Source organism: Ictalurus punctatus, chromosome 2 (genome assembly GCF_001660625.3).
Source record: "Ictalurus punctatus breed USDA103 chromosome 2, Coco_2.0, whole genome shotgun sequence".
NCBI classification, from domain to species: Eukaryota; Metazoa; Chordata; class Actinopteri; order Siluriformes; family Ictaluridae; genus Ictalurus; species Ictalurus punctatus.
The window spans coordinates 38,455,793-38,469,502 of record NC_030417.2 but is presented as its reverse complement, the minus strand read 5'-3'; the positions used below and the strand labels follow the sequence as shown (position 1 = coordinate 38,469,502).

Genomic DNA, 13,710 nt, shown 5'->3' with positions numbered 1-13,710 from the left:
ATCACTTTAAAACGAGATATTCAGAACAACTGAATCAAATCACTGATTCAGAAAAAGTGATTCCAAAATAAACCAACTGTTCAAAAGCAAACAATGCGACATAATCGATTTAAAACAAGACATTTAATAATAACAGAATCAGAAACACTGACTCAGTGATTCAGTTCAGCGATTCGGCTCCAAAAATAAACGTTTTAACAAATTTGTTTCAAAACAAACCACCCCAGTCAGTGATACCAAGAAGCATGAATCCATTCATTTAAACGAATCAATTTAAAACAAGATGTTGTTTAAAAACAACCGAGTCAGAACCTCTGATTCAAAACGAGTGATTCAATTCAAAGCGGTTTAACACAATTGATTCAAAACCAGCGATTTAAAGCAAACAACAAAAATAAAAATAAAAACATCTCAAAACAGCAACAATAACTGAAATAATAAAAACAAGATATTTGAGAATAACAGAATCAAAAACACTGATTCACAACAAGTGATTCAGTTCAGTTCCAAAACAAACAATTTAACACAACTGATTCAAAACAAGCAATTAATCAAAACTTTTCTGAGTCTGAGAACATTCTTCTCTTTCGTTCTCTCTCTCTCTCTCTCTCTCTCTCTCTCTCTGTTCTCCCGCTATTGTGTAACATCCGACCACCCACAAATTCCTTAAAACTCACAAGTAGCGTGCGGTTAGCATTCCAAGCTACTGTCTTTTGGCATTAACTTGAGCATGTTAGCACTAGCCTGCGCTAGCCTTTGTGTCTGGTTAGCCTCCGGCTGTACTACACATCACCCGTCAATAACTGTTCTGATAATAATGTTTGTGATACTGATCTTTGACAATAAGCTACAAAACGGCTATGTTTACACACTGTCTAATAAAGTATTACTAATCTGATGGATAGCTTAGCAGGAATACAAACAAAACCCCATGTTTACACCTAAATCACAATACAGTAAATTTACTAAAGCTAGTCTGAATGATATTCCTAATATCTGAAAAATCTGGATAATTGAGTTCATTTCTATGAGGATGTATATCTTTAGAAATCAGGATTTGTAAAGCCTTGTACAGTGGTGATGTAGCCTCTGTATCTCAGTGGAAACTGGATTAACGCTTGATGCTAATCTAGTGTCATTTGAGTAATTCTGAGCATTTTCCTAATCAATTTTCAACACATCTGAGGTAAATGTTAACGTTCTAAACAATTTGGTCTCCTTTTCCGTCGCTCATCCTGCCTTCATGTTGGCAAAACGTGCTGGCTAGTTAAAATCACGAGCTAGCTTTTCGTCTGCATCCATATTCAATCCACATCCAGTGTGTTCAAACAACTTGCAGAAAGTATTTTCTGTTGAATATTTCTGTCAGTGTGTTAAAGCCTGATCTTCTGAGGGAACAAATTTAACCTAGATATTTTTAAAAAGGTATTTGGTTTGATTGAGTATTTTCTGTTTATTAGCAATAGCAGTATCTGAAATTTTTTGTTAACCGGCGAACACTTTAAACTTCCATGTTCTTATTCAGTTATTTGTCTTTAAGCTCGTTATATTATTATTATTATAAATGCTTCAGTAATTCTTCAGTAATGCTTCAGTAAGTCTCAAAATTGATGGAGTGTAAAGGGCTAAATAGTAAGTATGCTGAGCTGTTAGCTACCTTAATGTTAGCTACCTTACATAACATCTCTCTCTCTCTCTCACTCATAGGCTCTGTGTCAGAGAGAGGATATGGAGGAGAGAATTACAACCTTAGAACGCAGGTAAGTGTGTGTGTGTGTGTGTGTGTGTGTGTGTGTGTGTGTGTGTGTGTTTGAGCTTGTGAATTCATGAATCAGCATAAAATAGTAGCAGCTGCTCCTTCAACAAACAGCTGTAGTTTTCCAACAATTACATTTAAAAAATTGGCTTAAGAACACTTTGTGTTTTTTATCTGTTTAGAGTTACATTTTATTGTTGTGGAAAGCTTCTGACCCTACTGAAAGAAAAAAAAAAAAAACCCAATAGAAACTCCCATAGAATTTGTAATGGTTTTAATGGTTATAATGGGAATTGTATTGCTTTTAACGGCAACTATAACGGTCCCTGTGGGTCTCTACTGCTAATTTGTTGCAATAATGTTAGTGGTTTTAATGGTTAGCTGATGTTTTTAAAAAAAAAGGTATTTGTAGTGGAAACCGTTCGAATGAGCCTGGCTGCTATAGAAATATATACAAAAACTTCTGACCAATCAGATTCGAGCATTCGGCCGCATCGTGGTATAAACAGAATGAATCATACAGCTGGCTGGATATTTGATATTGCTGTTGCTATTTCAAATGCATTTTAGTTCCTCGTGACATCAATACTGAGATCCAGGAGCGGGTTCTTTTCCCTGCAGGTACCTGAGCGCCCAGCGGGAGGCGACGTCTCTCCACGACATCAAAGACAAGCTGGAGAATGAACTGGCCAGTAAGGAGTCTCTGTACAGACAGGTACACACTCGCCCTTCTGCGTTTTAAAAATAAATTTTTTAAGCATCTGCTGTGCATGTGAACTATAAATAGCACTCGGTGTGTGTGTGTGTGTGTGTGTGTTTCTGTTTATACTTCACTACTAATGTGTCATCACTGCAACAGTGCAGTGCATTGTGGGTATTCTGACAGAGATCTGTGTATAGTAATCTGTTGCTAAGGTCAGGTTTAGCAGTGCATTCTGGGACACATTTATCACAAAGCGATGCCCTTGCAGAACAGCGTGTGATACAGAACGAATTTCACTCTTCGAATACTGTTCCAGTTTCCATGTTTTTATATTCAGAGTAAAAAAGAAAGAAAGAAGCGTGGAGTTTTAAGACCCGCTCAACGCAAGGAAAGGGGTCATTTCTAATATATTGTGTTACCTCAAATCAGAAATGGTCGAATTTAATACAAAAATAAATCAAATGTTGCGCACAAGTGGCTGAATTCTGACAGATTTTTATTGGAGATAAACATGTATTATCTTAGCAAGTGAAAATATCTTGAATATAAGCAAATTGAACTAAGGGTTCTCTTTATTAGATGGTTTTCAAGCAAATATAAGATTAGGAAGCCTGTCTGTACATATATTTACTCATTTTAAGCTTGGAATAGTCTTAAAATATTGGCACATAAGGGCGCCTAGTGGTTAGCACGCTCGCCTCACACCTCCAAGGTTGAGGGTTCGATTCCTGCCGCTGCCCTGCGCGTGGAGTTTGCGGTTTCCTCCGGGTACTCCGGTTTCCTCCCTCGGTCATGCATGGTAGGCTGATTGGCGTGTCCAAATTGTCCGTAGTGTATGAATGGGTGTGTGAATGTGTATGTATTGGCACCCCGTCCAGGGTGTACCCCACCTTGTACCCCAAGATCCCTGAGGTTAAAAACTCTGGGAATAGGTTTAATACTCTTATTTTTGTTATATTATAATCTCATAATGAGAAATATTAGATAACTTTTCCTTTATTCAAGATATCTTCACTTATCTTCAAGAAGATGTCTCTGTCTTGGAGACTTTTATGTGAATCTCAGGTCTACGACGCAATAATAAATAAATAAATAAATACTGTAGTCAAATGTATCTAGTATTTCCTATTATAAGATTGCAATAAACCAAATATTATATGATATTATATTATATACTGTATATTTTAAAATATAATGAAACCTATTTTTACTCATTTCAAGCTTGAAATAGTCATGTTCTGATCACTGGCAGATCATTTTCTAATTTTAAGCATGTATTTCTTTAAATAAGTAAATAGAATAATGTACAAAACACGTCTAGAAACAGGGTTAATAATGTTATATCTTCGGTTCATGGTGATCTTTTTAACGGAGATTACTAGATAGAGCTGTAGTATAGTTGTCGGGAAATGACGTCTGAGACGGATTCAGTTGCAGTTTTATTTGAAGAACAGGTACACGGATCCAAAAACGCGAATGGAAATCAGGAACCGGGACCAGACTGAGGTCAGGCGATTTGTGAACGAGGATATCGGGGTGATCCAAAGTACACAAACGAGGGACGTGAACGAGATTCGAGAAGCGGAGAACCAGAACGTGGAACAAAAGGCCCGGTAACGACAGGCGGGTAAACGCCGAACGATACTTCCTGTTGATCGGAGAAACGCCGGGGTTTAAATACACAAACAAATCAAAGGGAAAACATGTGCGAGTAATCCAGACAAACGAAGGAGACGACCAATGACGGGACGCGGGTGGAGACGAGACGCGGATCAAAAGATAAACACACATGGCAACATAAACAAACACACACGTGGCAACATAAACAAACACACACGTGGCAACATAAACAAACACACACGGCAGTTCGGAGTAGTGCGCTCGGCACGAAGGGGGAAACACCCGACAATATTAAATACGTTTTCTTCACTGTAACGTGGGTTAATGTTTACGATATTTCCTAAAATATTATAGTTATGTAAAATTTTACGAATTCGAAGCTTTAAATTGTTTTCGTCTATTCACTTCTTTCTAATTAAAATGCTTACAATGAGTCAAACGATCTGCCAGTTAGCAGAACACTGCAAAAAAAAAAAAAAAAACCTATTTCAGGCAAAAGACGTTTAATGATCTTGTATGATTTAGTGTAATGTGGGCTAATGTTTGGATCGTTTGTAAAGTTGTAAACAGCTCTAACGAGACACGGCTTGTCCAGTTCGGGACACGGTCGCTCCACAACGAGATAAAATCTCACAATTATCCGGCGTTGTGCTCCGAGGCCTGAGCGTGTGTAATCACGGCGTTCGGATGTGGACCGGCTTTGTTTTTCTGTGTGTGTGTGTGTGTGTGTGTGTGTGTGTGTGTGTGTGTATGGTTTTTTTTCATGCTGCGGATGCTGTGTTCTCGAGATTAGGTTTATTTTTTTATTAAACTTCCTTTCTCTCATATTGTCCTGGTCGAAAGGTTAATGGCTTAATGTGGCGTGATTTAACTCTTAGAGCCCTACCTGAGTTTAGAGCTTTACAGTCTGAAAGCCTGAGACAAGCTCTGGCTTAACGTGGACAAAAATGACATATCAATTCGATATTTTTGTTGATTACTATTTTTATATTGTTTTTTTTTTAGCCCCGTTATGGTAATTACAACATTTATTTGATAGTCAGTACATTAGCAGTAGTAGTAATAATAATAATAATAATAATAATAATAATAATAATGTTTCATTTATTTATATAGTGCATTTTGCACACCCAGGGTCACTGTACATGCAGAAAACACACAAAATACACAGTGCAATGAGAATAAAAATATTGACCCGGTCGTTACAGCTACAGTTAAGGTTATGTGCTAAAATGTATTTGCAGTGTAATAAATGTGTGTTATATAACCTTATCTAACCTAAACTGCACGAAAAAACAGCGCAGAATAGAAAGCTGTATTCGGTTACAATCGAAAGTTTTTTGTAGCTCAAACCGAACGAATAATTTCTTCTAGATTTGCAAAAAATTGGATCCGATTTTCCTCGTACTCGCGTGTGTACGTCGATAAACGCCAATTCGAAATTGATTACCAAGCGTGTTCACGCCACATTCGCGTTTAACCACGCCCCCAAAACAAAAAACCGAGTAAAGAGAGCTGAAAACGACAAAATGGTGCCTGGACGGTGAAAGAGAGAGATCGCGGAACAGTTCTGTCCTTCTTAACGCGGCGCGTACGGTACTATGACTGTTTCCGTGCTGAGGATGAACGACGCCGTGCATTAGTTATGAAACGTGCATGAAAACACGTGTGAATTCATTCCCGGTTGTTTAATGCTTAAGTTGAGGTTAAGTTAAGGAGTGTTCACTCAAGCTTGTCTTTCTCATCTGCTCGTCTGTTCTTTGGTTCTCGCTCTTCTGCTTTCTTTTCTTCACCGCAGAGTGAGGAGAAGAGCAGGCAGCTGCAGGAACGTCTGGATGACGCCAAGCAGAAGCTCCAGCAGACGCTGCAGAGAGCCGAGACGCTGCCCGAGATCGAGGCTCAACTCGCTCAGAGAGTGGCCGCTCTCAACAAGGTAGCACACACACACACACACACACACACACACACACACACACAGGTGTAAAATCCCTGCCGTTTTCCATCTTTATCCCAAAAGTACTTGATCCACTAAGACGTGTTGAGTGGCTTAGGTTTGCTTTCGTTTTATCTCTGGAGCTCTGTCTCGCCCAAATATGTACTTTTCAAAAACTATGCGGTTGATTAGATAAAACATCACATACCTCGTCTTTATACCTTTTATCTTTAAATACAAGTCAAGGTGCACATCACTCCTCTTTCTTTTTATTAGCATTTTCCATACTGTCCCAACTTTTTCGCAGTTGGATAACCGGTCATTAAATGTGTACAGAGACGTTAACAAAGAACACAAGAGACCAAACTACAAGCGACACAAGTGACTTGTAAATGAAATTTTGTTTGCCAAAGTCTTTAATCCAGCACTATATTGGGGATTTTTATACACACGAGTCCTTTTAATTGCCTCGTTCTCTCGTTCTTTCTCTTCCTCTCGTCCGTCACGCTTCGTCTCTTTCGCTCCGTCCTTCTGTCGCAGGCTGAGGAACGCCATGGCAACTTCGAGGAGCGACTGCGACAGATGGAGGCACAACTGGAGGAGAAGAACCAGGAGCTGCAGAGAGTGAGTCACGATTCTCTTCCCCTTTTACATCATCTCTCTCTCTCGCTCTCTCTCTCGCTCTCTCTCTCTCGCTCTCTCTCTCGCTCTCTCTCTCGCTCTCGCTCTCTCGCTCTCTCTCTCGCTCTCTCTCTCTCTCTCTCTCTCTCACGCCGTCGTTTTGTTTGATGGTGGAGTTTAACACTCAGCGCTCTAATAACGGATAACCAGAGCATTTTAGGCCGTTATGTTTTACACGAAGACACCGTGGAGCGTGAGTGTGTGTGTGTGTGTGTGTGTGTGTGTGTGTGTGTGTGTGTGTGTGTGGAATAATTGGAACTCTTGGGTGTCAAGAAAGAAAAAAAAAAGTTATTATTAAAAAGCGAAAAGAAGTAGGAAGACGAGAACTTCCGAGAAAGAGCTGTCAGTGTGTCTGGGACAAAAATATAGAATATCATTTTTAGCCTTCCCCTGCCACGCGAGCGGAGAAAAACGCGCCCGAGAACGCACCTCGGCCCAGACCGATACGGAGTCACGTGACGCATAACATCACAGGCAGAGTGTATAAATAGCTGAGAGAAAGCCAGGATAAATAAAGGAATAGTTTGGCGTAAAATCACAGGGACACGAGGTAGTCAATCAAACAGGTTTACTTCTTTAAGTCTGAACTAGTAGTGGGAGTCTCTTCCGTGCACATACTCGCATATTGCTATGTACTTGCTTTACATTACATCACTAAGCTCTAAGATGCGTCTTATTTTTAAAAGTTTGTGTTTGCTGCTACACTACTAAATACTTTACAGTTTACAGCCCAGGTTCAGTTTATTCACTGTCCAGCGCTCATTCCACGCTGTTGTGTATTTACTCGTTATGTCCAGTTATGTCCTGCTACATAGAGGAACGACGATGAGAACGCACTTGACCTGACTTACGCCTTTAAGTTTAAACTTTCTATAATTCCTGCCAGAAGTTTGGACTGGAGTGATTACCAAATTGCGCAAAGATCGGTTCTGATTACGGTCGTCCAAGATGGCCGCCTGTCCGTGTGACATCACTGAAGACGCTCGACTTCCGTTATTCGTTAACGACGTTAGCGTAGAAAATAAGGACGCGAACGTACTTCAGTTTCGGTTGGACTGCTCCTTTAATTCAAGACCTTCATATTTACAGCTTAGATGTCAATCATCACCATGGCGACCTCTGTTTAATTTCCTGTATGTTTTCGACTCCACATCGCTGAGTCCGGATGTCCGTACCGCTGACAAGTCAGACTGCTTTACAGTTTTCTTTCAGCTGTTGACAAAATAAGACAGGCTTTAGGACCGTGTATATTAAAGTTCCGAAAGTCTCTTCTTTTCTTTATATTTCTTTACATTTCTTATTTTCCAGAATGTGATACCCTTAAAGTGCACTTGTTTTTTTCCTCCCACTCACTTCCTTTCTCTCTCTCTCTCTCTCTCTCTCTCTCTCTCTCTCGTCCAGGCGAGACAGAGGGAGCGGATGAACGACGAACACAACAAGCGTCTCTCAGACACCGTGGACAAGCTGCTGTCCGAGTCGAACGAGCGCCTGCAGCTCCACCTGAAGGAGCGCATGGCGGCTCTCGAGGAGAAGGTGGGTGTCGAGACGGGACGGATTTTTACAAATCATTTTTTTCCCCAAGTGTGAACCAAGTAAGAGTAAGACTCGCTGCTGTCTCACAGAACGCGCTGTCTGAGGAGCTCGCCAATATGAAGAAGATCCAAGATGATCTGCTGGCAAACAAGGTACATTCACCTCTACACACACCTGCACAGGTTTATACACACCTGTGCACATGAGTAAAAACACAATCAGTGAGCATGACCGTATACAGTACTGCACTCATCACTACACACCTGTATAAATCACTACACACCTACACAGATCACTACACACCTGCACAGATCACTACACACCTACACTGATCACTACACACCTACACAGATCACTACACACCTGCACAGATCACTACACACCTACACAGATCACTACACACCCATATAATCAATACACACCTACACTGATCACTACACACCTGCACAGATCACTACACACCTACACAGATCACTACACACCTACACTGATCACTACACACCTACACAGATCACTACACACCTGCACAGATCACTACACACCTACACAGATCACTACACACCTGTATAAATCACTACACACCTACACTGATCACTACACACCTACACAGATCACTACACACCCATATAATCAATACACACCTACACTGATCACTACACACCTACACAGATCACTACACACCCATATAAATCACTACACACCTACACAGATCACTACACACCCATATAATCACTACACACCTACACTGATCACTACACACCTACACAGATCACTACACACCTACACAGATCACTACACACCTACACAGATCACTACACACCCATATAATCACTACACACCTACACTGATCACTACACACCTGCACAGATCACTACACACCTACACAGATCACTACACACCTACACAGATCACTACACACCCATATAAATCACTACACACCTACACAGATCACTACACACCCATATAATCACTACACACCTACACTGATCACTACACACCCATATAATCACTACACACCTACACTGATCACTACACACCTACACAGATCACTACACACCTACACAGATCACTACACACCTACACAGATCACTACACACCCATATAATCACTACACACCTACACTGATCACTACACACCTGCACAGATCACTACACACCTACACAGATCACTACACACCTACACAGATCACTACACACCCATATAAATCACTACACACCTACACAGATCACTACACACCCATATAATCACTACACACCTACACTGATCACTACACACCCATATAAATCACTACACACCTACACAGATCACTACACACCCGTATAAATCACTACACACCTGCACAGATCACTACACACCCGTATAAATCACTACACACCTGCACAGATCACTACACACCCGTATAAATCACTACACACCTACACAGATCACTACACAACCGTATGAATCACTACACACCTACACAGATCACTACAGACCCATATAATCACTACACACCTACACTGATCACTACACAACCGTATGAATCACTACACACCTACACAGATCACTACACACCCGTATGAATCACTGCACACCTACACAGAACACTACACACCCGTATAAATCACTATACACCTACACAGATCACTACAGACCCATATAATCACTACATACCTGCACAGATCACTACACACCCGTATAAATCACTACACACCTGCACAGATCACTACACACTCGTATGAATCACTACACACCTGCACAGATCACTACACACCCGTATGAATCACTACACACCTACACAGATCACTACACACCCGTATAAATCACTACACACCTACACAGATCACTACAGACCCATATAATCACTACATACCTGCACAGATCACTACACACCCGTATAAATCACTACACACCTACACAGATCACTACACACTCGTATGAATCACTACACACCTGCACAGATCACTACACACCCATATAATCACTACACACCTACACAGATCACTACACACCCATATAATCACTACACACCTACACAGATCACTACACACCCTTATAAATCACTACACACCTACACAGATCACTACACACCTACACAGATCACTACACACCCACACAGATCACTACACACCCGTATAAATCACTGCACACCTACACAGATCACTACACACCCATATAAATCACTACACACCTACACAGATCACTACACACCCGTATAAATCACTACACACCTACACAGATCACTACACACCCATATAAATCACTACACACCGACACAGATCACTACACACCTGTATAAATCACTACACACCTACACAGATCACTACACACCTGTATACATCACTACACACCTACACAGATCAATACACACCTGTATAAATCACTACACACCTACACAGATCAATACACAACCGTATACATCACTACACACCCAGACAGATCACTACACACCCGTATAAATCACTACACACCTACACAGATCACTACACACCTGCACAGATCACTACACACCCACACAGATCACTACACACCCGTATAAATCACTACACACCTACACACCTCAGTACTCACCTGCACACCTCAGTACTCACCTGCACACCTCAGTACTCACCTGCACACCTCAGTACTCACCTCAGTACTCACCTGCACACCTCAGTACTCACCTCAGTACACACCTCAGTACTCACCTGCACACCTCAGTACTCACCTGCACACCTCAGTACTCACCTGCACACCTCAGTACTCACCCCAGTACTCACCTGCACACCTCAGTACTCACCTCAGTACACACCTCAGTACTCACCTCGGTACACACCTCAGTACTCACCTCAGTACTCACCTCAGTACTCACCTCAGTACTCACCTCAGTACACACCTCAGTACTCACCTGCACACCTCGGTACACACCTCAGTACTCACCTCAGTACACACCTCAGTACTCACCTCAGTACACACCTCAGTACTCACCTCAGTACTCACCTGCACACCTCAGTACTCACCTCAGTACTCACCTCAGTACTGACCTCAGTACTCATCTGCACGCTCTTTTTTGAACCTTTTTCATCCTCTTTAATTCTCTCTCTCAGGATCAGCTGATTGCGGAATTGGAGAGGCTGCAGCTGGAACTGGATCAGCTGAGGGGCAGGTCAAGCTCCTCCTACTCTCGGTAAGCTCCTCCTCCTCCTCATTGGTGTTCTGAACGGTTTTAAGAGCTAGCCTCAACATTGCAAAGTCTAGTGATTTTTGTCGTGCAGTATTTAGAGCACTAGCACTAAAAGGAAGTGCGCATGGTGAGGATTTGTGTAACCTTTATAATGAACTTTCAAGCTTAGGATTTTTCTCTGCAAGTATAAATGCACGTGTCTAATAATTTATATCGAAAGAGACGGTTGGTTCTCGGTTCTCCTCGGCAGCTCTCTTCCCGGAAGTGCTCTGGAGCTCAGGTACTCCCAGGGAGGCGGATCTCTACCTGCTGGCTCCACCACTCACCTGGATCACTATGGCAGTACAGGCTCAGGGGGCGTGGTCAGACGGGCCCACCGTGGACGCTGGGGCGGAGCCAGAGAGGACGCCAGCAAAGTGAGAAGCGTCAGTTAACTTGCATTGAAGCTATATATATATTCGAGGTTAGATCACTAAACCCCTCCTCTCCTGTGCAGTACGGCGAATGGGAGAGTGGCGCTTTGCTCGGCCCGGGTTTCGAGGGCGGAGTCGAAGGCGGCTGCTCCGATGACGATGAGGATCGCGAGACGCTCTTCGGCTCTGAGCTGCTTTCTCCCAGCGGACAGACGGATGTCCAGACGCTGGCCATCATGCTTCAGGAACAGCTGGAGGCCATCAATAAGGAGATCAAGTGAGCTTCAGATTCACTAACACTACTCTTTTTTTTCATCATTCATCATTCCTTTGCATTTTCCAGCTATTTGGCACACCTCCAACATTTTTTAAAGTCTCCCAGCGCTTCATGAATTCTGTCTGTGTGTCTGATTCAGGTTGATTCAGGAGGAGAAGGAGAACACAGAGCTGAGGGCTGAGGAGATCGAGAGCCGTGTGAGCAGCGTGGCTCTGGACGGACCCCCGGTTCCTCCGTCCTCTTTGGGAAGAGACGCCAGTGGCAGGACCTTCATTACTCCGTCACTCACCTCTTCCACTCTGGCGTCCCCCTCTCCGCCCAGCTCGGGTCACTCCACCCCACGCCTGCCCCATTCTCCGGCACGCGAGACCGACAGACAGGTAGCGTATCAGCAAAACTTTGTCAATGAGAACACGACACAGTTCTGTAGTACGTTCTGGATCAGGTCTTGTAAACATGCTCAGTTCAAAAATTAAGCAACAATAATTTTAAGATCAGCATTTTCGATTTTAGGATTAAATAAGGTAACGCTAACAGTACAAAAACTAAACTAGGCTACAGCACAAAATATTTTTTAATTAAAAAAAAGCCTATTATGTGACACAATGAATCAACTTATATTCATTTTTTCTTAATTTATACAAAACGTGCTTATTAGATAAAAAGTTTGATCACTAGTTAGATATATTATTTGTAGATATGTCTAATTGTCTGATTAAATCATCAGATTCGTTTTGTTTCTCAGAACAACAAGGAAGACGATAGGTCCCTGGCCCTGCTGGACTCCACCCCTCCACCCACCCCTCGTGCGCTGCGATTGGACAGAATGAGCCACACCCACCCCGGAGCCATGCTGGATGACAGCCGCGAGTTCCGCAGGTCAGTCAGTTTTTAAAAATAATTAATAAATAATTAAAAAAAAACTGCCACCAAATCAGAATTTGGAAAAAAAAAATTATAGCGAACTTGCGGTACAATGTCTCGGAAAACGTATCGCGGAATAATTTAACACAATATCGGTATTATATAGTCGTAGTTTCAATTTATATTTGTGATCACGAGTGTGATATATATATATATATATATATATATATATATATATATATATATATATATATAGCTTAACATAGTCTAGTTAAACTGTCCTGAGTCTCCACCCCAAACTGTATATTATTTAAAAAAGTATCTCTCTCTCTCTCTCTCTCTCTCTCTCTCTCTCTCGCTGTCTCTTTGTCTCTTGTCCCTGCAGTCTCTCGGCGGACGGCAGCAGCTCTAACAGCAGTCAGGATTCCCTCCACAAGGCCAGCAAAAAGAAAAGCATCAAGTCTTCCATCGGTCGCCTGTTTGGAAAGAAGGAGAAGGGACGCATGGGACAGCCAGGCCGCGAGTCCACTTCTTTGGGTGAGCCAGGGACAGGAAGACAAAGGACAGAGACAAGGGACGTGGGCTGAGAAAAAAAGAGACCCGTAAGGTACAGGGACATGACGGGCAGAGATAGAAGACAAGGTCATTGGGGACCAAGAGATGAAGGGTAGAGACCAGGACACGAAGGAAAGGGACATGATGGATCTGCACAGAGTCATAGCATTGTAGAGACAAATAAAGGGCAAAGATATGAGGGGCATGGCAACTACGAGTAGAGACATGACGGA

General features: G+C 42.2%; 1 protein-coding gene across 4 annotated transcripts in view; it reads left to right on the top strand.

Annotated features, from left to right (window-relative positions):
- The window catches only part of ppfia3 (PTPRF interacting protein alpha 3), a 52,937-nt gene that overhangs the window by 24,277 nt on the left and 14,950 nt on the right, over positions 1-13,710 (top strand). For all 4 annotated transcript variants that reach the window (XM_047161722.2, XM_017483501.3, XM_017483492.3 and 1 more), the window contains exons 9-20: positions 1,708-1,760; positions 2,378-2,471; positions 5,878-6,012; positions 6,553-6,636; positions 8,095-8,226; positions 8,316-8,378; positions 11,292-11,371; positions 11,619-11,784; positions 11,865-12,058; positions 12,198-12,438; positions 12,804-12,937; positions 13,308-13,459. In XM_047161722.2, the coding sequence (XP_047017678.1) occupies positions 1,708-1,760; positions 2,378-2,471; positions 5,878-6,012; positions 6,553-6,636; positions 8,095-8,226; positions 8,316-8,378; positions 11,292-11,371; positions 11,619-11,784; positions 11,865-12,058; positions 12,198-12,438; positions 12,804-12,937; positions 13,308-13,459 (1,528 nt within the window). The remainder of the gene's footprint in view (positions 1-1,707; positions 1,761-2,377; positions 2,472-5,877; positions 6,013-6,552; positions 6,637-8,094; positions 8,227-8,315; positions 8,379-11,291; positions 11,372-11,618; positions 11,785-11,864; positions 12,059-12,197; positions 12,439-12,803; positions 12,938-13,307; positions 13,460-13,710) is intronic.